General features: G+C 44.6%; 1 protein-coding gene across 8 annotated transcripts in view; it reads left to right on the top strand.

Annotated features, from left to right (window-relative positions):
- Positions 1 to 23,527, top strand: part of AMOTL1 (angiomotin like 1) — a 167,987-nt gene that overhangs the window by 67,931 nt on the left and 76,529 nt on the right. For 5 of the 8 annotated variants that reach the window (XM_019483640.2, XM_019483639.2, XM_014611266.3 and 2 more), the window contains 2 exons: positions 12,886 to 13,029; positions 20,529 to 21,441. In XM_019483640.2, the coding sequence (XP_019339185.1) occupies positions 12,886 to 13,029; positions 20,529 to 21,441 (1,057 nt within the window). The remainder of the gene's footprint in view (positions 1 to 12,885; positions 13,030 to 20,528; positions 21,442 to 23,527) is intronic. The other 3 variants (XM_019483642.2, XM_019483641.2, XM_014611255.3) reach the window with 1 other exon arrangement.

Raw genomic sequence — 23,527 nt, 5'->3', positions numbered from 1 at the left:
TACTTCTTTATCCAAAGCTGCATGATGTTGGTTAGTATTTCTTGTATGACTTTTGGTGTGGGTAACAAATGTTGGGATTCTATGTGTAGTTAACACCTTCAAGATATTTTCCCAAATTTCTAAATGTACTACTGGCTTAGCTCCCTTAGTTAGCACTTGCCAAATGTACTTACTATCTGTTACCAACTCCCAGATGTCTGAACCATGATTCAACATACAATGTTGTATTAATGCTTGCATCCCCTTCAATTCTAATAATTGGGCATTGCAATTATTAATGTTATTGGTTAGGTGAGTTACCTGACACTTGGTACACTTCCAACCAAATTTATACCCATTTTTGGTTGAACCATCACTGAATCCCCATCCTTCCATAAACATGCCTCCATCATGTGTCCATTGTGGCATTATTTGTTGGCTGTCATTTGGGATTCTTCGCCCTTGCCAATTCTTTCCCCAGTTTTGCATCAGGCTAGAGGCTAACTTTACCCAAGTGTTCTGATTTCCTTCAAAATCAACAGGTGGAGCATTAAGATTTACAAGCTCTCCCCCTGCAGGATGGTGGATCTTTGCATTCTCTGTTAACTCTCGGCTATACCTTTTATAACAGTGGTGTAACCCAAGTAATACTTTACCTATTAGGTAAAGTTCCATATCTAGCTTCAGATCCTTTAAGTGTGAGACTCCATAAGTCTATCACGTTACTTCCTTGGACTGCCTTTCCACTTACCCAATCTATACCTGTCCTGATGTATAATTCCATTGGTAACTGATTATGTATTCGATGTAAAGTTAATTGTTTTGAACTTAAATCTGCTACTATTCTTTCTACTTGGCCTTGAGCTGCTGCTGACCAGTGCTTACTTTTTATTGCTGCCCTGATTAGCTTGGTTTGTACTGTGGCATTTTCAATCCAGTCTCTTAACCAATTAATAATTCCTAATATTGCTTGCATTTCAGTTACAGTCTTTGGAGGTTTTTCTATTGCTTTCTTTAAAGCTGTTACCCATTTATCTTCTGGGGTTATTTCCTTTTCATTCATTTTTCTCCCCAAGAAGGTGAAACTTGTAGCTGTACATTTTGTTTTATCTGAATTTACCTTCCAACCTCCCTGAGTTAAATGTTTAATTAACAGCTTTAGAGTTTCATTAACCTGTTTCTCAGTGGGTCCAGTTATTAGTATATCATCTACATATTGCCAGATCTTTATTCCTTCAGCTATATAATTTGTGTTTGCCTGAAATTTGATAAGGGTTTTACCTATACAACTATTAGCTATAGCTAGTGAATTTTTATACCCCTGTGGACATACCTTCCATCGGTATGTGTTCCCATTAAGGTTCATGTTTAACAAACCTTCTTTGTCATTTATGGGGATTGAGAAAAACATATTCTTCAAATCAATACTTGCTCCCCATGGGTGTTCTTTTAAATTTCTAAGGGAATACAATATTTCTTGTGCAGTGTGATTTTGCATAATACTCACATCCTCTATTCTTAAATTTACTTCTCGATAATCTACTACTAATCTGACTTTCCCATTGCCTTTGTCTATAGTCCATGCAGGATTAACATATTTGCCTGGGGTGGTTAATTCTGTGGCTTCTTCATCTATTAGCTCTTTTATTAATACTTGAGTTGGGCCTGATAATGAGTCCTTAATTTGGTAAGCACGCACCTTTTTTGGCATGGGTGAAATTTTACTCTTTAACTTAGGCTTGTGGAGTTCCTCCTCTGAGACTTCAATTGGCAACATCTCCTTTAATGATTCTTTTAGATAAGGATCATGCCTTATGCTATTCATGCCTAATATATTCTTTGAGCCAATTAATACTTCTATTTCTTTTCCCCCTGTTAGGATTATAGTTCCAACTTGATGTTTAGTATATTTCCCATTCACTCCCACAATGGTAATTTCTTTATTTTTTGGAATAACTAAATGTGAGTCTGCCTTCCTGATCATATTAACTTATGCCCCTGTATCCATTAGGAAAGTTGCTCTCTCTAATCTTAAATCTTTGTGATTCATGCATTCTAAGGTTACATAAGGGCGAGAATCTCCATTCAATTCTTGTTGTTCTGGCATAATTTCAGCTGTCTCGGGGGAGGGACAGAATTTTACTGGCTCTCCCCCCGTGACCCGTTTTTTGGGTTGCTTTGTTTCTCAGCAGTCCAATCTTTCCAAGGTTTCCATCCATGGCTTATGGCTAACTGCTTGTTTTCCTTCAGCGTATTCTTTCTTAATTCTTCCCTTTCAAACCCTTTACTTAGCAAGAATCCAAACATAGCCTTATCCTCTTTGGTTGGGGTAGGTTTGTTTGGGCCCTTTCCTGTTACATATACTTTGGGCTTTTTCTTAATTTCTTCCTCCTGCACTATAGTTCCTATTTGATCAGCTACTTCCCAGGGTGTCTGCCCCACCAGCGGCAGTAGCCAGGCTTTTACTCCTGGAGTTTTCAGAACATTTGATGCTACCTCTAACGACATCCTGTTGCAAGTTATTTGTTCAGGAGTGGTGATAAACAAACAATCATTCCTTAATCTCTGTTGTACTGCCGATAGGGTGTTTGGGGGTGCTGTCCAATGGGCAAAACTAATTCCCCATATTATGTACCTGATGCTATTCATACCCCCTTCTAAATTTTGGGGAAAGCTTAGAGCTCCCAAATGATTTTTCACCCCGGTGGCAATTAATCCAGCTAAAGTTATGGGATACATGCCTCCTGGAATTATATTCATGGTATTTGTGAGAATTGCCCCCTTACTCCATCCCGAATTTCTTATTAGTGGAAGGGCCTCCTCTGAACTTAATAGGGTCCCTATTCCATTTTCTTCCTCTATAATCCTTCCTACCCACACATAGCAATTTTCATTAGTACGTCGTGCTGTTCTCCTAGCCAAATCCTCTATTTCCTCCCTGTTCCTTTCTCTATAGATATTCTGCCTAATCGCAGGATTTGTGCCTTGTTGTTTCCAACTAGTAGTTACTATAGGACATGCCTCCAGTATTGGCTCTGCTCTACCTTTAGCTACTTCTACCTCATAGTCAGCTTTTAATTCTTTCAATTCTACTGTAACTTCTGCATATGGGGGTGGAGTGGATGGAGCAATTGGAGAGGGTGCAGTAGGTTGCACAGATATTTTACTTGGTTTCTCTCCATGCTCCTCTGTTTCATTCACTTTGCTCTGGTTCATAACCAATTTTAAAACATTATTCTCGGCTGCTAAATTTTCTACCTCATGCAATAAGTGAATGATTCCCCGAGCTGCCTCTCCTAAGAGGGACGGGTAATTAGGTTTTTTCAAAGGACCTCCTGCTGCTTGTTTGCAACTTACTTCTAACTCTCTTAGTATCTCTTCTGCTTTTAAACACGTTACCTCCCTTGCTAGTGGCAATTTTAACTGATCGTAAACTCCTTTCCCTAACACCTTTCGCATTATCTCTCGAAAACCTCCCTCTTCTTTTCTACTTTCTTTCTTCCTACACACCTTTACTTCTGGCTTTACTTCTTTATTTTCTAAACTCCAATCTAGTGGACCATATGATTTCTGAATTCCTCCCAGACAGCATCTTAAACTTTCTTGTGTAAACATAAAACTATACGTGATTGTTTCATCCTCATTATGAAGATCCCTTATATTTACCTTCCAAGTTCCCTCATTATCATTGTGGAATGTGCAATGCTGCAACACATTCATCCCATTTTGAAATGGGCAACCAGCGCATCCTGTTCGTGATGCCATGTCTCTAGTGGGTTATGGAATAGAGAAAATCCCACACAATTTACTGATTCGTTTTGATGCACTGGCTAGGGGAGTAGTTAACTGATTGCACGATTTCACAATGATTACACACTTAATTTATACAACACAATTTTATTTTAAAACTCTTTGCTACGTATATAACACTGCTTAGCTTTAAGAAGCACCACAAACATTAAAAACACAGTAATTACATATATCAGAAACAATGCTTCGGATGTACTTCCTTCCCAAACAATACTATAAGAATTAGTGTTACAAAAACAACTACAATTACAACTAAAAGTTAAATTTGAATCAGTACTATTATTTTTCATATTATACTTACAATCCTAGAATTCCGAGAAGCCAAATACCAAAATATGGTTTCATTCCTCAGTAGTACGATTTAATGGGTTGGCCTCAGTAGTACGGTTCAATGGAATGGGCTCAGTAATACAATTCAATAGGCTGGCCTCAGCAATGATAGGACTAAGTCCCCTTCCTTCAGTCCCTTTCAGGTGCTCCGTGGCTTCAGCATGAACTAAGAGATTCGTGTTCACGGAGAGGGTGGTTCAGATGATCAATCTGACCCGGGCTATACTTGCGATTTTTCCTTCGTTGGTCTACAAGTATAGTCACCTCCAAATTGGGACAGTAAGTTACAGTTTTTATTGAGTGAGCTGCCATCAGTGGGCTCCTCCTACTCAATCTGTCACTGCTCCCAAATTTGGGCTCGGATCTTACTCAACAGATTCTTTTGCCTTTGTTGAGCATTTTAAATTACCTTTGGGAAACTTCCATATCACTGCAAATGCCCTTTTCTTACCAACCTGGTCAAAAGGCCTTAGGGTTTGATCTCTTGGAATTCAGGATATTTGCTCTCTTTGTAAAAGACTTCTAAAAGATGAAATTTAAATTAAGACTTTAAGCAAAGTCAGGACCTTTTGCACGTAGTCCCCAAAACAATGAACTAGATAAGGAGATCAATCTTATCTTCTTCCTGAAACTGGCTAATGGGCAACCTTTACAAACATTCAAACTATTTCATTCAATATGACAGCTCCCATCACTGCAATATCACGAGGACAGTGAGAAGGAAGAGATGTCTTGAGCTCATATTAATACTTATGGCTGGTTTAGTACCAGTGCTGTTGTAGGATGTGGGGTGTGCCATAAGACAGACAGAAGGACCCTGGCTGCCCCAAAGGGTTTGCTGTCTAGATTACAACCACTTCAGAGATGTGCTGTGCTGTGCTGTGCTGTGCTGAGGAATGTAGGGACTCCAGGCTCTGCTGCATCTTTTGTACTTTAAGCTCCCTCTGCACCATTTTGATTAGAGGCTGCTTTGGGGGCTAAAATGCCCCCATGCATGACTTGGGCAACTCCGAGGCTTGAGCTACACCAGTGATTGTCAACCAGGGTGCCATGGGATGCCACCCAGTGACAGCATTGTTAGGTGTGCGAACATGATTCACAAGATAAACCCAATGAATTTGAGTAAGAATCCATAGTGTTAAAAGCATTCTGACTGGTTGTGGTCTTTCTGAGTTCTTTGCGACAGAAGAATTGCTGTATTATTTTTCTATGGTCAAAAAATGAGTGAAAACTAAAAGCTGGCAGTTTCCGATGGGTGTCTTGAATCTAAGGAGGTGTGCCTTGAGTCTAACAAAAGGTATCTTGAGACTAAAAACGGCTGAGATCTACTGACATACCCTATGACAGGCTCTCCTAGGCACCCTATGGGAAGTACCATTGCTCAGAATCTCTCCTCCCACAGCTTTCAGCTCCTGGCTCCTTGCTGGACACGGTCTCTGTGCTGATCTTGTGAAGGACCCTGTGTAGGTCTTACATAGCACCTGTACTAAGTGAATTGCGCTCTGTCTGATGCTTTTGTAGCCCCTGTTCACTATTGCAGTGGCACAGAGGACTCAATCTTAACCTTAGCACTTGAGGATTTTCTGTCTTATAAGCCCAGCTTTGGTAGGATGTACAGAGGGCTGAGGTGTACAGAAGGAGCAATGCTTTGGTGACTGAGTCAGGTGGGTGAGATTCATGCTGTGAATAGCAGTGTGATAAAATGCATATAGACATCATCGGGAGGAGATGAGTTGCCACACCTAAGAGTTCATCCCTGGATATACAGTCTGCAAGGAGATAAGATAGTCTTGCTTGGTGATCTGTGAGGGTGCTCAGGAGATGTTTTAGAACCTTATAATAATTGGGAGATTTGCCATTGAGTGTTCGGAGCAACACTCCTTTCCAGAGAGACAAGCTGGGAGCATTTACACATGCTTTTTACTGTACAGTAGACTATTGTGCAGTAAAGCATCACTGTCTACATATGTGCACCAAATGAACTGGTGTAGACTAATTTACAACACTGTCAGATAGTCCTGTCAGACATGGGTACTATCTGACAGGGGAGTAAATTATTGCACTTAAATGCACACATAGACGGTGATGTCAGGGTTAGTTTACTCTGGTTCAAATTGCACTAGAATTTATTCAGTTGCATTAATTGCAGGTGTGGATGCACCCTCTCAGTTTCTGAGGACTCCATTGATAACATCAAACAGAGAAAGAAAAATAGATAACTTCTGCTTTGGCCCAAAACTGCTTACAAAGCTAAAACAGCTTCCAGTTGTATAATATTGTGGGTAGTCTGGATTGTGGCTATCTGCCAAATACTGATCTTTCAGCAACTGTTATCTGTTTTACACATAAACTGGTGTATGGTTCTTGTGCCAATTAAATCTGACATTTAATTGAAACCTACAGTGAATGAACATAAAACACCACTACAATAACACACAAGGCACAGAGGGGGCATTTTTCCCTGGGTATGAGTAATATGGTGACGTTGTTGTGACTGAGATCAGAATCTGGCCAAGTCTGAGAGCCATTGGGAGATGATCAGGATTACTAGCTCTTGTGATTTATTTTTTTTTTCTCAAGTCTTGTTACAGAGCTGTTTTAGTTGATGCCTCTGCTCCTAAAAGACAAGTGATTTGATTAGAATATTTGCTTTCATTTAAAAAGAATACCATTAGTTTCCTGCCTGCATGTTTGATGAGAAAAACAGAAAACCTGAGTGCACCCAAAAGGTTTAAAAACCGTAAGGCCGGGGGGGGGGAGGCAGGGCATTTTAAATATAAAAATACTTACTTTTTAATCTCACTATTTTAAAGTTGGCTAAGTGGATGTCAGTGTCTGATTCATGACTCTTTCACTGTTTGGGGCTGGCTGTGCTGGATGATACCATTTGTTTTCTTACCTTCTGTTTTTCTAAATGAAGTATACAGCTTATATTCAGAAAGACTATCCAAGCCCTCGTCCTGCTTGTTTAATACAAAATTCCTATTGATTAATTCATAAAAAATTTTGTGTAGGAAAGGCAGGCAGGGAGATACCTTTAACTTGACATTGAAGCAGAAGACTATAGTCATTTCAGAGATAGCAAACAGAGCAGTGGCCACCTGTTATTCTCAAGCTAGCCATCTCCCAGTGGCTCCTGGTGTGGTATCAAGAAACAAGGGTGTTAGGGAGTCCACAAATAAGCAGTCTCTCACTAGTTCCTGCTGTGTTCTTAGGTTAGCCCTTTATGGGACCCTTGACAGTTCAGTAAGTGAAATGATCCAGTTGTAGTGCTGCAGGTCCTTGCAGAGGAGGGAGCTGGGCAAAGAGCCGACTTCTGTTGCTTCACCTAGGTTATTATGCAGATGCTGGAGCCGGGACGTTGCTGAAGCTAGTTTGAGGAGCAGGAAGGCTTGAAGGAAGCCCCTGAGGAAAAGATACGGGGCCTGAAGACAAACTTGAGCATGCTGCATAATTGCTGTATCGCCAACACCACTTCTCTCATTAGAGGGATGCAATCTGAATTAAAACAATCGACCAATGGCACTTTATCGTGAATCAGCAGATGCATGACGAATAGATCCAAGGAGGTGATACTTCCCCTCTATCGGGCGCTGGTCAGACCGCAGTTGGAGTGCTGCGTGCAATTCTGGGTGCCGCACTTCAAGAGGAATGTGGATAACCTGGAGAGGGTCCAGAGAAGGGCCACACAGGTCAAGGGCCTGCAGACCAAGCCCTACGAGGAGAGACTAGAGAAACTGGACCTTTTCAGCCTCCGCAAGAGAAGGTTGAGAGGCGACCTTGTGGCTGCCTTTAAGTTCATCACGGGGGCACAGAAGGGAATTGGTGAGTTTTTATTCACCAAGGTGCCCCCGGGGGTTACAAGAAACAGTGGCCACAAGCTAGCAGAGAGCAGATTTAGACTGGACATTAGGAAGAACTTCTTCCCAGTTCGAGTGGCCAAGGTCTGGAACGGGCTCCCAAGGGAGGTGGTGCTCTCCCCTACCCTGGGGGTCTTCAAGAGGAGGTTAGACGAGTATCTAGCTGGGGTCATCTAGACCCAGCACTCTTTCCTGCCTATGCAGGGGGTCGGACTCGATGATCTATTGAGGTCCCTTCCGACCCTAACATCTATGAATCTCTTTAAAATTCAATTCAATAACAGCATTAACACTACGAGAATACTCTATGCTAAGTTGACAATTTTTTTTGGCTCATATGCACCCAATTGAGTAATCTTTCCTACTTGCTCTCTAAATATAGATAACTGCTGTACATAGTCATGCATAATATGAATGATAAAATGATGAATTCATTAACATTTCACAGAAATTCTGTTTTCCTCTCCTCTGGGCACAAAAAAGATGGCTTCACCCTGTAAAGCTGTTGGGACAGATTTTGTTCTCATTTAGTCTAATGTGGCCCTACTAGGAGTAGTGGAGTTGACTTAAACTGAAATGTTGTAGGTGAAAGTGAAAAGAAACCTTAATTCACTAAAAATGAAAATCACTGAAAGTAACTACATGCTTTTTCCTCTGACTCCAGATCCAAGCCGACAGAATAAATGCCTCCCACTGAAGTGTGCCTGAGATTGGCATTTAGGAACAGTAGATTGCTCAAGGGCAGCCCCAAGCCCTGAGTGACCCTTCCCAGCACTTCTCTCTGGCTCTCCTGAGACAGAGCCTGAATGCAGAACTGGGGCATGTAGTCACAACCTCTCTGAGGTGTTTGCTCTGACCCATCACTGGTCTTTTTGTCAGGGTTGACTTTAGTTTGGGGTGGAAGCCTCATTGACAAAATGCCATTTATTTAAAATATGCCTGGTGCACATTATTGAATAATTAACTACTCTCCTCTTATTCTGCATTATCAGGATATGAAACTTCAAAGCAGGCAGAGGCTCCTAATGGATATCCCCAACAACTCCAGGGAAGGGTGGTAGCTCAGATGTACCCTGTACTTGGTGTTTCTTCTTGGGTAGTTCTAGGCAACTTTTCACACTCAGTGTCTGGGGTTTCGAAGCAGCTGGCAGATGCCCCAACTCTTCCACTGTCAGTGCAGGGAGCCTAGATTCCGAACCCTTCTTCTTTAAATTACCTCCTTGGAGCCAGGCACCTATTTTCAGGCATTTAAGGTACTGATCTAGTTGAAGTTACTGGGGCTACTTGCCTGCTTAAAATCATCCCTGACTGCTTTCTCAGATGCGGGCTCACCATCACCTAGATGCGGGCACTGTCATCTGTTATTTCTTTGATGCTGACCATGTTCTGCAGAGAGAAAAGGCATGGCTTTCTAGCAGCTTACAGGAGTAGAAATAAAGAGGAACTTTTCCTACATCATTGTTATACCAGCATAAAGCCAGCATGGGTGGAAGACGTGATCTAGGATCCTTGCTCTAAAGAGCCCACTCTCTAGAATAAAAATATAAGAAAGGTATCATTCAAACATGGGAAGGGAGGTGGGAAGTATAAAAGGCAGAGTGACCGGAGCAAAGTTTGGCTCATGTTTTAGCATTTCTGTGACTTTTTATAGATTATTATAATAAAAATGAAATAATTGGGGGAAAAAATATTTGTTTTTAGTAAATGGAGAGGCTGTAGAGGAAGAACCTATCAGGACTTAGTGGCAGGGGCAATATTTCAGACAGAGAGAGGAGTCAAGGGAACACAGGGTACAAGGGCTGCTGAAGGATAATGGAGTTGCCAACAGTACCCAGGAAGGATGCAAAGATGATATGGCAGAAAAAGATGTCAAAAAGGGTGTCAGAGATGCATGTTTGGTTAAGGTGGGATAATTTAAGAGTAGAGAAAGAAATCTGTGAGTCAAGAACATGGTGGTAGGTGAAGCTCTGTGTAGTCAGATGAGATCATAGCAAAGCAGGGCTGGAAGGGACTTCCAGAGGTCGCCTAGTCCAACCCCCTGCCTGGGGCAGGATCATCCGTGTCCAAACCTTTCTGTACAAATCCATTGTCTAAACTCTTAGCAAACCACACAGTCAACCCGGACACAACACAAGACATATCACCCTAACCTGCCACAGGTAAAGCAGGGGGACCATGGTGGCCAATGTCCGTCTGCTGCAAAATGTGCTCAGGAGATCCCAGGAAGAGGGCCATGACCCATGCTGCAGAGGAGGGTAAAACCCCCACAGTCCATATCAGTCTGACCATGGGGTAAAATTCGTTCCTGGCAATCAGTCTGACCCTGAGTGGAGGGGCAAAATCCTCTAGCCAGGCATCTGCAGGTTTTAAGTCCCAGCAGGAGCACTAACCCACCCTAAGCCAAATCCCCGGCCTTGGCGTAGGCCAACACTCAGTGCCTCTGAGAGGCTTAAAAACCCTGGCAGACGTGGCAGTGGTGGGGGGTGGAATTCCCTCTCAGCCCTGGGGCAACCAGCAAGGCCCAGAAGCATGGAAAATACCCTTAGTACAACATAGGCATGCTTATGCCTAGAACATCCCTGACCGATGGCTGCCCAACTTCTTGAACACCTCCAGTGATGGACAGTCCACAACTTTCCTAGGCAGTCTATTCCACTGCCTCACTGTTACAACACTGAAGGAGGTTTTCCTGATATCCAGTCTAAACCTACTGTGCTGCAGCTCCAGGCCATTGATGTGCATTCTTCTCTCTGCAGCGAGAGAGAAAAGATATTTTCCCTCCTTTTTATGATAGCCCTTCAAGTATTTGAAGACTGTTGTCATGTCCCCTCTTAAGTGCCTTTTCTACAAGCTGAAAATGCCTAGCTCAGAGGTCAGCAGCCCCTGGCATGCATGCCAGAGCATGGCATTCAAGGCCGTTTTGCTCGGCATGCCACTATCAGCCTGGGCAATTGTCGCCAGCCATGGACCTGGGCTGCTCACAGCAGGTGGTCAGGAGCAAGTAGCCTGGGCTCCATGGCTGGCAGCAGCTGCCCAGAGCCCAGGCCAGATGTGGCAGGCAACTCCAAGCCTGCAAACAGCTGCACTAGGGTCCAGAGTCCCAACCCAGCTCATTGTCACATGTCTACCTTGAGGAGTACCGCAGGGAAGGTACTAGGGGTGTGCCACTGCTGGGGGCTGTGCGTCCGTAAAGGCTGGCTTCCCTGTGGGGGTTAGAGGGGCTGCAACTTGTGATTGTCGCTCCTTGTTCTGTCATCTGCCACCACTAAAAACAGTGTAGCCCCATCCTCTTTCAACCTTCCTTTCAGGTAGTTGAAGGCTGTAATATCCCTTCAGTCTCTTTTTCTGTAGACTAAATAAACCCAGTTCCCTCAGCCTTTCCTCACAAATGTCCCCTAGCCCCCTCACCATTTTTGCTGCCCTCCACTGGACTCTCTCCAAGTTGTCTGCATCCTTTCTGTAGTGGGGGGGCCCAAAACTGAACACAGATGTGGCCTCACCAATGCTGAATAGAGGGGAATAATCACTTCCCTCGATCCGCTGGCAACACTCCTACCGAGTGAAGAAGTATAGCAGACAAAGTCTGCCACCTCAATGCAGAGAGGAGAAGGATGGAGGGAAAGCCATACAGATATATACAGAAGAGGTCATTGATGATATTGATTAATTGTTTTTTTTTAAGTGGAAATGCAGGATTCAATGGAGTTGTCTCAGTAAGCTAATTTAATGCAACAGGCAGCCCCCCCATATCACCAATATAGACATAATGTAACAGCTATGCTAGAATATTGGGTGGGATTGGTGGGTGATGCTTTAAGCAAGATAATAAAAGAATTATCTGATTTTTGTAGTGTAAGCCAATGGTTTTCAACCTTTTTTTCATTTGTGGACCCCTAAAAAAAATTCAAATGGAGGTGCGGACGCCCTTGAATTGTAAGTGTGAGTATTTGCATACTTTTGATTGATCATAATCATCTTTCACAGACCCCTTAGACATAGTTTGTGGACCCTCAGGGGTCTGTGGACAGGTTGAAAACCACTGGTCTAAAGCCTAGAGAGATAGCCTGCCAAGGCTGGAGATGAATACTTTGTACCTTTATGGGCTAGAGTCTCCCAGCTTCCCGATGCTACAGAACAATGTGCAGGTTCATAGGTTGACAGACCTTCCCAGTCACTGGTTCCTTAGTCTCATATTGCACCAGGGCTCAAAATAACAAATCCTGATCCTCAACTTGTGTAGCTTTCAGTAGCTGTTTTTCCAGTTCCTGATTTTGAACCTTCTGGGCTCCTTAAAGCAAAAATTATTAGATTTATAAAGTTCAAAATAAGAATGGATAAGATCATCTAAAATGTTTCTTTACATATTGCAGGCCAATTAAATTGTATCCTGTGTTTGGTATAAAGGACAGCTATGCTTTCTTTTCTTGCATAGCTAGGTATCATACATTTCTTTCCTAGGGCTAAAGCAACAGAAAATAAGGATTGTATATTGAATTCTGGTTTAATATCGGCCTTCTCTGTACGCAAGGGAGTAATTCTTTATTGCATTGAAAATTGTCTTTTGAAGTTCTTAGGTAGGTTTCTGATACAGGATAAATTTTGCACAGTAAAGAACCAATCATATGATGGGCTGAGCGTTTATTGAGAGATTCTGCATATTCCACACTCAAGGAAATCAAGGGGTATTGAATATGCAGATTCCCCTTTCCCCCAAACATTCAGACATGTCACGAGTGGGTCCTAGCACCTGAAATAAGTGGATCAAACAAGAGGTGTGGCCTGGCAAGGCATGCTACTTTTGCTCACTTAGTCACACTCACAAAATGTATCAACATCGAGCCATAGCATCAAAACTGTCTATTCAAAAAGTTTATTGATACTGACATCCCATTTTTCTTTCTTGTAGGCCCCCCTTGTGTATGTTACAAACCCAGTAGTCCTGTCCAGATACTGGAAGACACTGGGTTTCTTTACCAGGACCATCCACTCTTCTCCAGTAGATGTGATATTTCCCCGTTAACAGCAGAAGCAATTGGTAGTGTCAAAGCTGGTAAGCAAGCAAGATCACTCATGTACCTGCCTGTGAAATTAGCCCTCATTCCTATTTGGTGTCATTGATACCTTGATAAGAAATTGGGTAGCTTAGATTTCATAAACATTAGGTCTGGAAGGGACCTTGGAAGATCATCAAGTCCAGCCCCCTGCCCCAGGGGCAGGAAGTCAGCTGGGGTCATAGGATCCCAGCAAGAAAAACTTCCAGGTTTCTTTTGAAGGTGTTCAAAGTAGGTGCTTAAACCACCTCCAGCGGCAGGCCATTCCAGACCTTGGGAGCTTGGACAGTAAAGAAGTTCTTCCTTATGTCCAGCCTGAAACGGTCTTACAGGAGTTTATAACCGTTCGACCTTGTAATCCCTTGGGGTGCTCTGGTGAACAAATGTTCCCCCAGGTCCTGGTGAACACCCCTTATAAACTTATAGGTGGCCATCAGGTTGCCCCTGAGCCTGCGCTTTTCCAGGCTGAAAAGTCCCATGGCTCTCAGCCTCTTGCCATAAGGTCTGTTTTCCTGACCTCTGATCATGCGTGTGGCTCTCCTCTGGACTCTCTCAAGCTTCTCCACATCCTTTTTGAATTGTGGAGCCCAAAACTGGATGCAGTACTCCAGCTGTGTCCTCACCAAGGCCAAGTACAACGGGAGAATGACGTCCTGGGATTTGCTTCAGAAGCATCTATGGATGCAAGCCAGTATTTTGCTCACTTTACTGGCTGCAGCATCACATTGCAGGCTCATGTTCATCTTGTGGTCAGTCCTGACCCTCAAGTCGCTCTCATCCGTAGTGCTAGTCAGCGTAGCGCTGCCAAGCCTATAGACATGCTTCAGGTTTTCCCTCCCAAGGTGGAGAACCTTGCGTTTTTCAGTGTTAAACACCATCAGGTTCTCGTCCACCCATTTACTGAGCCTGTCAAGGTCAGCCTGGATTACCCCCCGTCCTCAGGTGTGGATGCTTTTAGATTTTCTTCTGAAGGATCTCAAAACCTTGAACATGCTGTGGGTCAAATCTTGATTCCTGTGGAAATCCAAGGGCATTTTTGCTGCTGGCTTTGGGGTTTGATCTACAGCTCATGGTATATTCTTCTTCATCTACTGTCATGGATGAAGTAACATTTCTTAGTTGCACTATGTTGCAGGGGTTTAGGTTGTAGCCATGTTGGTTTAAGGACATAGGCAGACAAGGTTCCTTGAGTGAATTTGATATCTTTTATTAGAGCAACCCAAATAGTTGGAGAAAAGTTATTAAGCAAACTTTTGGGTTCAAAAACCCTTCGTCAGGCTAAGGAAGTTTCAGCAGTTGGTGTGTGGTTTTCCTGGATGGTCTAATAAAAGATATCAAATTTACCCAAGGAACCTTGTCTGCCTTAGTTGCACTATAGCATTCAATTGTTTCATAGATTGTAAGGCCAGAAGGGACCTCACAAGATCATTGGGTCTAGCCCCCTTCACCAAGCAGGAAAGATAACTGGGGGTCAGGTGACCCCAGCAAGCTGACTCTCTAGTCTCCTATTGAAGATTTCCAGGGTACCAGGGTAGGTGATTGCACCACCTCTGGTCGGAGCTTAGTCCACAGTCTGGACACCCTGACTGTGAAGACGTTTTTCTTAATGTTAAGCCTGAATCTATCTTCCAGGAGTTTGTGGCCATTACTTCTGGTTTTCCCCTCGGGTGCCCTGGTGAACAGTTGCTCACTGAGCCCTTGATGTACTGCCCTGATGTAGCGGTAAGCTGCTACCAGGTACCCTCTAGGCCTTCTTTTCCTCAGGCTGAAGACTCCCAGATCCCTCAGCTTTTCCTCACATGGCTTGCCTTTTGAGACTGATCATATGGGTGGCTCTTCTTTGGACTCTCTCAAGCTTGTCCACACCCTTGTTAAAGTGTGGTGCCCAGAACTGGATGCAATACTCCAGCTGCAGCCTCACCAGTGCTGAGTAGAGTGGAAGAATCACCTCCTTGGCTTTGCTGGAGATGCATCGATTGATGCATGCCTGAGTATTATTTGCCCTACCAGCTACAGCATCACACTGCCGGTTCATATTCATACTATGGTCTATTATTACCCCCAGGTCCCTTTCATTCGTGGTGCTAGTCAGTTTGGTGCTGCCAAGCCTGTAGGTGTGTTGGGGGTTGCTCGTCCCCGGGTGGAGCACTTTACATTTATCAACATTGAACTTCATCAGGTTCTGATCCACCCACCTTGCTAGCCTGTCTAGGTCCGCCTGTAACTGTAGCCTATCTTCAAGCGTGACCACACTTCCCCGTAACTTGGTGTTGTCTGCGAACTTGGCCAGTGAGCTAGCTCTTCAACTCCCACATCCAAATCGTTAAATAAAGATGATGAAAAGTACTGGACCGAGCACTGACCCCTGCAGGACACCGCTGCCCACTTCTTGCCAGGATGACACAGATCTGTTTGCTACGACTCTCTGGGTCTTATCCTGCAGCCAGTTTCTCACCCACCTGACTGTCTTGGAATTAAGCCCACAATCTTCCAATTTTTTCGTGAGGACACCATGGGATACTAGATCAAAGGCCTTTTGGAAGTCTAGGTGTACAATATCAACCTGCTCTCTTGTGCCTGGGTGGCGAGCTACCTGGTCTTAGAAGGAGATGAGGTTGGTAAGGCAAGACCTGCCCCTGATAAAGCCATGCTGGCTGTCATTCAGAATCTTGCCTTCTGCAGGCTTATCGCAGATAGGCTCCTTGATGAACTTTTCTAGGATTTTCCCTCAGATGGAAGTTAGGCTGATTGGCCTATAGTTACCCAGGTCCTCCCTCCTGCCCTTCTTGTGGATGGGCACAACATTGGCCTTTTTCCAGTCCTCAGGGACTTCTCCAGAGCACCACGAGTTGTGGAAGAGATTCGCCAGGGGTTCCACAATGACTTTGGCCAGCTCCTTCAGCACTCTCAAATGAAGATCATCCGGTCCTGCTGACTTGTATACGTCTAATTGTATTAATTGGTCATGCACCAATTCTACAGCCCAATAGTAGGAAGGTGATTATTCCTACCATGCTCATCCTCTACTCTACCTGGCGTAGTTTTCCCCTTGGTCTGGTGAAAGACCGAGGCAAAGTAGTCATTCAGGAGTTCAGCTTTCTCCTGGGTGCCAGTAACCAGCTCTTCTGAGTTGTTGAACAGTGGCCCCACACTCCCATTTGTTTTCTTCCTGTTCCCTCTGTACCTAAAGAAGGACTTCTTGTTGTCCTTGATTCCCCTTGCTAATCTAAATTTGGTCTGTGTTTTAACCTTTCTGCCTTGTTCTGCCCTGGATAGTTATAACAAGGCACATAGCTTATATTGCCCAGAATAGTTATACCAAGGCACATAGCTTTTTTTATGGCACAGGACTGCAAAAACTGAGAAACATAATCATGGACCAGGCCTTAGGGGATAGATTGTCAGAAAATAGGCAGCTAAATCGTGTCACCAGAATATTTGTGCTGGGGCACAAATAGGTCAGTGACTAAGCGGGTGTTGAAGCGAGACCTCCACGTATGTTTGGTGCGCTTGCTTTCTTCATCCTGACCTGTCATTCTCCACCTATCGCATGGTGCTTGTTGTCATAGCCTGGATAGTGAGCTTTATGGGGCAGAAATGATACTGTTGCAGTGTAGTGTGTCTGCAAAATACCCAGTCTGCCAGGGTCTCTCAGGACTGGTGCAATAAAATAAAATAACAGCAGCAGTTCTGAGTTCAGAGTAGTAGCTGGAGGGGCAGGCTGGGGAAGAGTATAAACAGTCCCCATTTGTGTCTGTTCATGGGGGTGTCCGTCTGTGACTTTTGCAGGTTCAGCTTTCCAGCCTATCCAAAAAATGTACACCATATTATTTTGAAGATTTGAATGGAATTCAGCCCTTGCAAAAGTATTCATCTTTCAGTGATTTCAGAGGTGCATGCTCTGCACTCAGGCAAAATATTTAAGCTAGTGAATAACTTTAGGCAGGTAAGTAGCTTTCCTAGTAACTTTAACTGGATTAGTCCTTTAAATTTCTGAAAATAGGTGCATAGTCCCATGGAAGTAATTCAGAGAAGCAGAGTTAGGAATCTAGTCTCCCTGTACTGACAGTGGGAGAGTCAGGGCCCTTGAAGGGCTATTCAGAGAGCCCAGACACTGAGTGAGGGGAGTTGCCTAGAGCTACCCAAGCACAGGGTGTGTCTGAGGTACCACCCCTCCCTGGAGTTGTTGAAGATACCCAGTAGGAGCCTCTGTTTGCTTGGATCCAGAGTGCAGCCAGTTGACCACGGTTGGTGGAGGTACCCCCCTTTCATACAGTAACCTGATGGTTGATATCTTAATGGTTAGAGCACTTGCACAGGAAGAGGGTGGTTTGGGATGTTTCTGCACCTCTGCGGTCCCATGCTCCAGTCCATATGTTCCTGAGCATGTCCTGCTCAGCTGGACCCACTCACATACTTAAAACCTGGAAATACATTAGTGAAGTTGCTGCAGGGACTGCTCCCAAGAGCTTGATCCTCAAAGTGCTTGAGAGTGGCCTCTGTGTATGAGTCCAGAACCGTCTCACTGGCTTTCTTCTGGATTTGGTGTGTGTATAGAGGGTGGTAGGTGGTATGTTGTGCTGTGCTCAGGATCAGCCTGTCCAGGGCAGATTGCTCCAGGATGTAGACATGACCATGGATTCTGCCTGAGGGGGGGGTGTGTGTGTGTGTGTGTGTGTGTGTGTGTGTGTGTAAAGAGAATCTCTCCATCCCTTTAGTTGGACCCAGGCAACTGTGCACCCAGAAATAAAGCAAGCCAAAGGGAACCTGCATTTGTAGCCTGGTTTTCTGGATTTTTAATTTTTTTTTTTTTTACTCCAATGACTATCTTTGTAACGTAAAATCCATACAGAGCCTTGGGAACAGGGACTGGAACCCAGAACTTACCTGTGCTAAGCTACAAAGGCAGGGGCCACTAGGCTTTAGTGACAAACCCCCTCTTGCTTGGCCTCGTGACTCTTGACTGTGCAGCAGTCCCACCTTCAACATGAGGGTGGAGAGTGCCACCCCACCTGGCCTTCATTTTAGCCCATTAGGGCAATGGGGGCAGCCTCTTTGTGGCAGGCATGCCACAAATTAGCCCAGCACCCTCCGTGAGTGCCACTCTGATCCCCTTCCACTGCCTGATCTGTTGCTCTGTTTTCTGCTCCATACCCTGTGCTCCTGTCCAATGTCCTGCTCTGCCTTTTGTTTCCTGTCCTGGCTGCTGCTGTGCTGTCTGCCCCCTCCCAGATCTGCCATGTGCCACACACAGAAGCTACTTGTGGCACTCATGCTGCAGGTTGACTACCTCTGGGGTAGGGTACTCTTCTGGGAAGAAGGTTATGCGAGTTTGAATTTCCTCAGTCTGCGAAAGGTCTGGACCCCAGGTGTCCTGTGTCCTCTGTAGCCACTAGCCTATTCTACAAATGATTGGCTATGAGCGCAGTATGCCCTGATGTCTTTGAATGAATGACTGTGGCTGCTGGGCTTTGTGCTGAACTCAGTGATGTGATTGGGCATTTGACATGCTTGAAGCATGCCTAATAGATCAGGTCTCTTTGGGGATTTAGGTGTCAGTCTGTCTCGTATCTGCATTGTAGTGGAGAATGGGCAAGAGGTAGGCACCTAACTGCTCAGACTGGATTGCGTTTTAGCATACTTGAAAGCCCCAGGTTAGACAATGAGGAAACTTTGCTTTCTGCGTTTTGTGGCTGGGACTTTCAGGATTGGTTTTTCTCTAGATTTTTTTTTAGGTCCTTAATTTACCAATTTGCATTTTGCCCTGAATTTTTTTAATGCAACTTAAACATCTCCTGACAGGGATTAGGTCCTGCATTCTTTGTCTTGTTAATGAGGACAGGACTGATTCTCAGTCAGGGTGTCGGGACACCCAGGGATGCCACAAGATCCTTTGAAGAGTGCCGCAAGGTGCAAGGAGATGCGCAGTCAAGTGCAGGCTCCAGCTTAGTCCCTGCCTAGCTGTTCCCCTGCCCCCACTACCCAGGCCCTCTGCAAGGATTTAAGCACTATAATAAGTTAGTTTTTTAAATGGGGTGTCAGTTAATTTACAGAAATTATGAAGGGGTGCCTTGGGTCTATTGTATAGTGCCTCGAGCCTATTGAAGGTGCCTTGAGTCTAAAAAGGTTGAGAACCATTGGCATCGGCAGTTAATGTCTTCTGGAGGAAAGCGGGACAGCATACAGTGCTATGTCTCTAGAGTAGCAGCATGCAGTCTTTTTTCCTTTGCACACCCTATAATCATCTTGAAGTCTTTGCCACAAAAATGTTAATGGAAATGGCCTTTTCTCTTAGCTAAGAGCTGAGGGTGTTTCTTTTCCATCTGGCAACCAAACTGTATATAAGCGAACACACAATGTGCGGGATAACAGATGAAGGCTTAGGGAAATTCCAAGCCTCCAGAGAAAGTTTGTTTTTAAACTACTTTCAAATGGAGAAAAAAAATAAAGTGCTTCTAAATAACTCCTCTGAGAACTGTGAGCAGCAGGGTTGAGAAGTAACATTTTCAAGAATGACCTCAAAAACCTGTCCCCGAAAAGGCAGGAGGCCAAGAAAAGATCATTAAAGAATTTGAGAGAATTCTTTCTGGTGCTGAGGGCTTGATTATAGTTTAGTTTCCACCAGTCACTCAGAAATTACTTTACTGAACGCAGTAGAGTTATTCCTGTTATATGGAGTGGCAGGTAAGAGTAGGTACAATCCCCTTTACATGTGGTTATTGCTCTGAAGCAGTAGAGACTCTAGCTCCATATATCACTTTGGGCAGTTCATTGGGTTCAGATTGTTACTGGTGGCAAATGGGTGAATGGGTTCAGCTGTTGAAAAATTGGATTAGAATTAACTTCAAATACAAAGTAACTTTTTTTTTTTTTTTGCACTGAATCACAACCTATGCAAATTCCCTGAACTCAGTGTGCTGCCCAGGGTACAAGTTCATGCAGTATTTGACCTCAGGTATATAGTATTTGGAAATGTGTCACTTTTCTTTAGTTTGGAAGGATGGCACTATCCTTTTTATTGTCCATATGAGCTATGTGACTAGTTATCTGTTCCATTCATGGTGTTTCTAAGGAGCCTATCAAGCAGGAACTATGTAGCTGACCTGACTTGTAGTAAATCTGCCACTGTATCATCATAGAATCATACAGTTGGAAGGGACCTCAAGGGTCATCTAATCCAACCCCTGGCTCCTTGTTAGTCCCCACCCTGCAAAATTATGGAGCTCAGTTATTTAGAGACAAAATTAGTAGAAATGAGGTAAACCACTGGATTGAGAGAGAAAGCCAAAGGCTGATTCTGCTTTCAATTGCATCTTTACAATCTTACTATTTGCATTAGCACTACAGAGTTTTCTCAAGGTATTGACTGTATTTCTGTGTCCAGGCTTGGGAGTAGGGTGTTGAATGTGAAAGGATTAAAGTTTCTCAGCAGTTGCATGGTTTAAAGACTGGTGTGATGGCAAAATACAAATCCTCACTTTCCTCTGTTTCCATTTAGTTGAGGACCCTGTATGCACGTTGCATCCCCCAAACTTCCTCAGGATCTCGGAGGTGGAAATGAGAGGTTCAGAGGATGTTGCAGCTGGAACAGTATTACAGCGGTTGATCCAGGAGCAGCTGAGGTATGGCAACCCAAATGAGAACATGAATCTGCTGGCAATTCAGCACCAGGCCACAGGGAGCGTAGGACCATCCAACAGCACAACAAGCACTCTTTCTTCCACGGAAAACCTCACACAAGAAGACCCACAAATGGTCCACCAGTCAGCTCGCCAGGAACCTCAGGGGCAAGAACATCAGGTGGACAATACTGTGATGGAGAAGCAGTCTAGGGCCACTGTTCAGCCTCAGCAGAACAATGAGGAACTACCAACCTATGAAGAGGCTAAGGCTCAGTCCCAGTTTTTTCGGGGCCAGCAGCCAGGTGCTGTTGGGCCCAGTTTTTATGTTGGTGGAGTGTCCAGTCAGAAATCCAGAACAGAAGGGAGACCAACTGTGAACCGGGCCAACAGTGGGCAAGCACATAAAGATGAGGCGCTTAAAGAGCTAAAGCAGGGCCATGTCCGCTCTCTAAGTGAGAGGATCATGCAGTTATCATTGGAGAGAAATGGTGCTAAACAACATCCCCCTACCTCAGGGAATAACAAAGGGTTCAAAACTGGTGGACTGCCACCTGCTCAGCCGTCTGGCAAAGGAACGGACCCAAGAGGTCCGCCACCTGAATATCCCTACAAAGCCAAGCAGGTGGTGTCTCCAGTCAGCAAGACTCAGGAACATGGGCTGTTTTATAATGACCAGCACTCTGGGATGATGCAAGATATTCTCAAACCCTCCTACCCTGCTCCACAGCCAGCGAGAACAGAAGTAGCAGTTGTCAGATACCAGCCTCCCCCGGAGTATGGTGTAACAAGGTAACATTGGATGCTTGGGTTTGATTTCTTTGCTCTTGTAAATACCCTTTGGTTTTGATGTTATTTACACTGTTGAACCTTTTAGACAAACAGCGCTACTGCTTTCTTAACCAACAGCCTAGCTGCAAGGGTGAACTGCAGCAGCCTCATAATCTAGAACACCAACTGGGTTAAGATGTGGGCATTTTTCCCATTATACATTCTTGAACAGAGGAATCAGGTCGTGCCAGACCATCCCACAGGGATGTAGTGTTTAAAAATATACTCTGTGTACCATAAATAACTGGTTTCTGAAAAGGAAAAGGAAGTTCAGCTAGAGAAAATGTAGGTGAATCTATATACGGGCCTGTTCCTGTGCTTATGAAGTGAGCAGCAAAATGCTAGTTGTCTTACACAAGTGCTGATCCCATATTAATGTATATCCTACAGGCCAAATGCTCGTTTATACGTGGCCATTTTACACCAGTCTAACAGTATAAAAGCAGTACAGTGGATAGAAATATAGTTTACTTCCATTTCAAAGCCTCTATAGCACTCTGTGCCAGAAACACCCTTAATATGAGCAAGGTGGATGCATTGCTGTACTGTAGACCAGGGTGCTCAAACCCCTGCTTGCAGGCCAGATGTAGCTTTCAGCCCCATGTCATCTGGCCTCTGGGGCTCCTCATGGATTTGGAAGTTTAGCAGTGGGACAACAGCAGCATTACTTCCCACTGCCAAATTTCTGGACCCATGAGGAGCCCCAAGCCCTTTATGCTGGATTGGGTGCCCGATCCCAGGTTGTAGGGCCAGGTGGGCGTGGCATTGGGACCTGAGAGGGGTGGCACCAGGACCCAGAGCCCAATCCTGGTATGGGGAGAGGGGGTGGTATCAGGCACTCGGGACCCAATCCCAGCGGGCAGTGCCAGGTCCCAGGGCCTGATCCTAGCATGCAGGGCTTGATCTGGCCCATGGACTGGCCTCACCTTATTCATCTGGGCTGCAGGGCCAAAAGCTTGAACATCACAGATATACACCATCTATTGAGATGCAGTGGGCCATATTCTACTTTCAGTTCAATTACATAAATCTATACAGGAAACCCTCGCTATTCATGAACTCCAGATTCGTGTATTCAAATATCCAGGAGGTGGGCACAGAGCAAGTGCCAGGGATATGGAGGGAGGCGGCAGCAGTGGTGACATCTTCTCCCCTGGCGGCAGCCATGCCAGTGCTGGGGGGGGGGGTCCCCAGGTGCTGCAGGGGAGCCCCAGGGATGGGGAGGGCAGTGGTTGCGGCGGCGCTTGGAACAGCTGTGGCAGCATTGGGGAGGGATCAGTCCCCAGGCACTGCAGGGGAGCCCCGCAAACAACTGTGGGGAGCAGGGAGTGGCTGTGGGGTCTGACGGGGAGCCCTGTCAGTATTCACAGATTTTGCCATTTGTAGGGATCTCAAGAACATATCCCCCGTGAATGGCGAGGGTTGCCTGTATTAATTTAATTAAAGTCACTTCTGTGCCAATCCAGAGAGCAGTGCCTGATCCAGTGGTCTAATAATTTTGGAGCTTTAAAGAACTTAAATTGAATATTATATGTAGCAGTTCATTAGCGCCTTAACCCTTAATAAATTCATTTTAGGCGTCAAGCTAAAATTATCTGAATATGTTTATGCAATTGAATTCTCCTAGAAGAAAGCACCAGTTTCCTATTATTTAATCTAATACCAGCCCATACAGGGACTATACAGATGTTCCCATTTTAATAGAAGTTATTGGAAACAGCAGGGCTATGGGGCACTCTTGACACTGTAGGTAGCTAGGGATGCCATAAATTTTCAATAGATATGTTTCAGTTGCCTGTGTTGCAGACGGTGTTACTCTTGTAGAATCCTGTTTTTCAGTTTTCTGTGGACTGAATCCTGAGAACTGTAAGAGACCTGATGAGCTTCACTGCTCCCAGTGGGATTCACATGCTTGAAGGTAGAAGTTGGCCTTGGGCTTTGACCATTCCACCAGTCTTCTCCGCCGAGATGTCATTTAATCTCATCGCTTCTAGTTGTTCTTCCTTGACTTCCTTGACAAATTTTTCTTTATCCTCCTGGGGTTTGG

The sequence above is a fragment of the Alligator mississippiensis genome, chromosome 1 (genome assembly GCF_030867095.1).
Source record: "Alligator mississippiensis isolate rAllMis1 chromosome 1, rAllMis1, whole genome shotgun sequence".
Taxonomy (NCBI): domain Eukaryota; kingdom Metazoa; phylum Chordata; order Crocodylia; family Alligatoridae; genus Alligator; species Alligator mississippiensis.
This window is presented reverse-complemented; position numbering and strand designations above follow the sequence as displayed.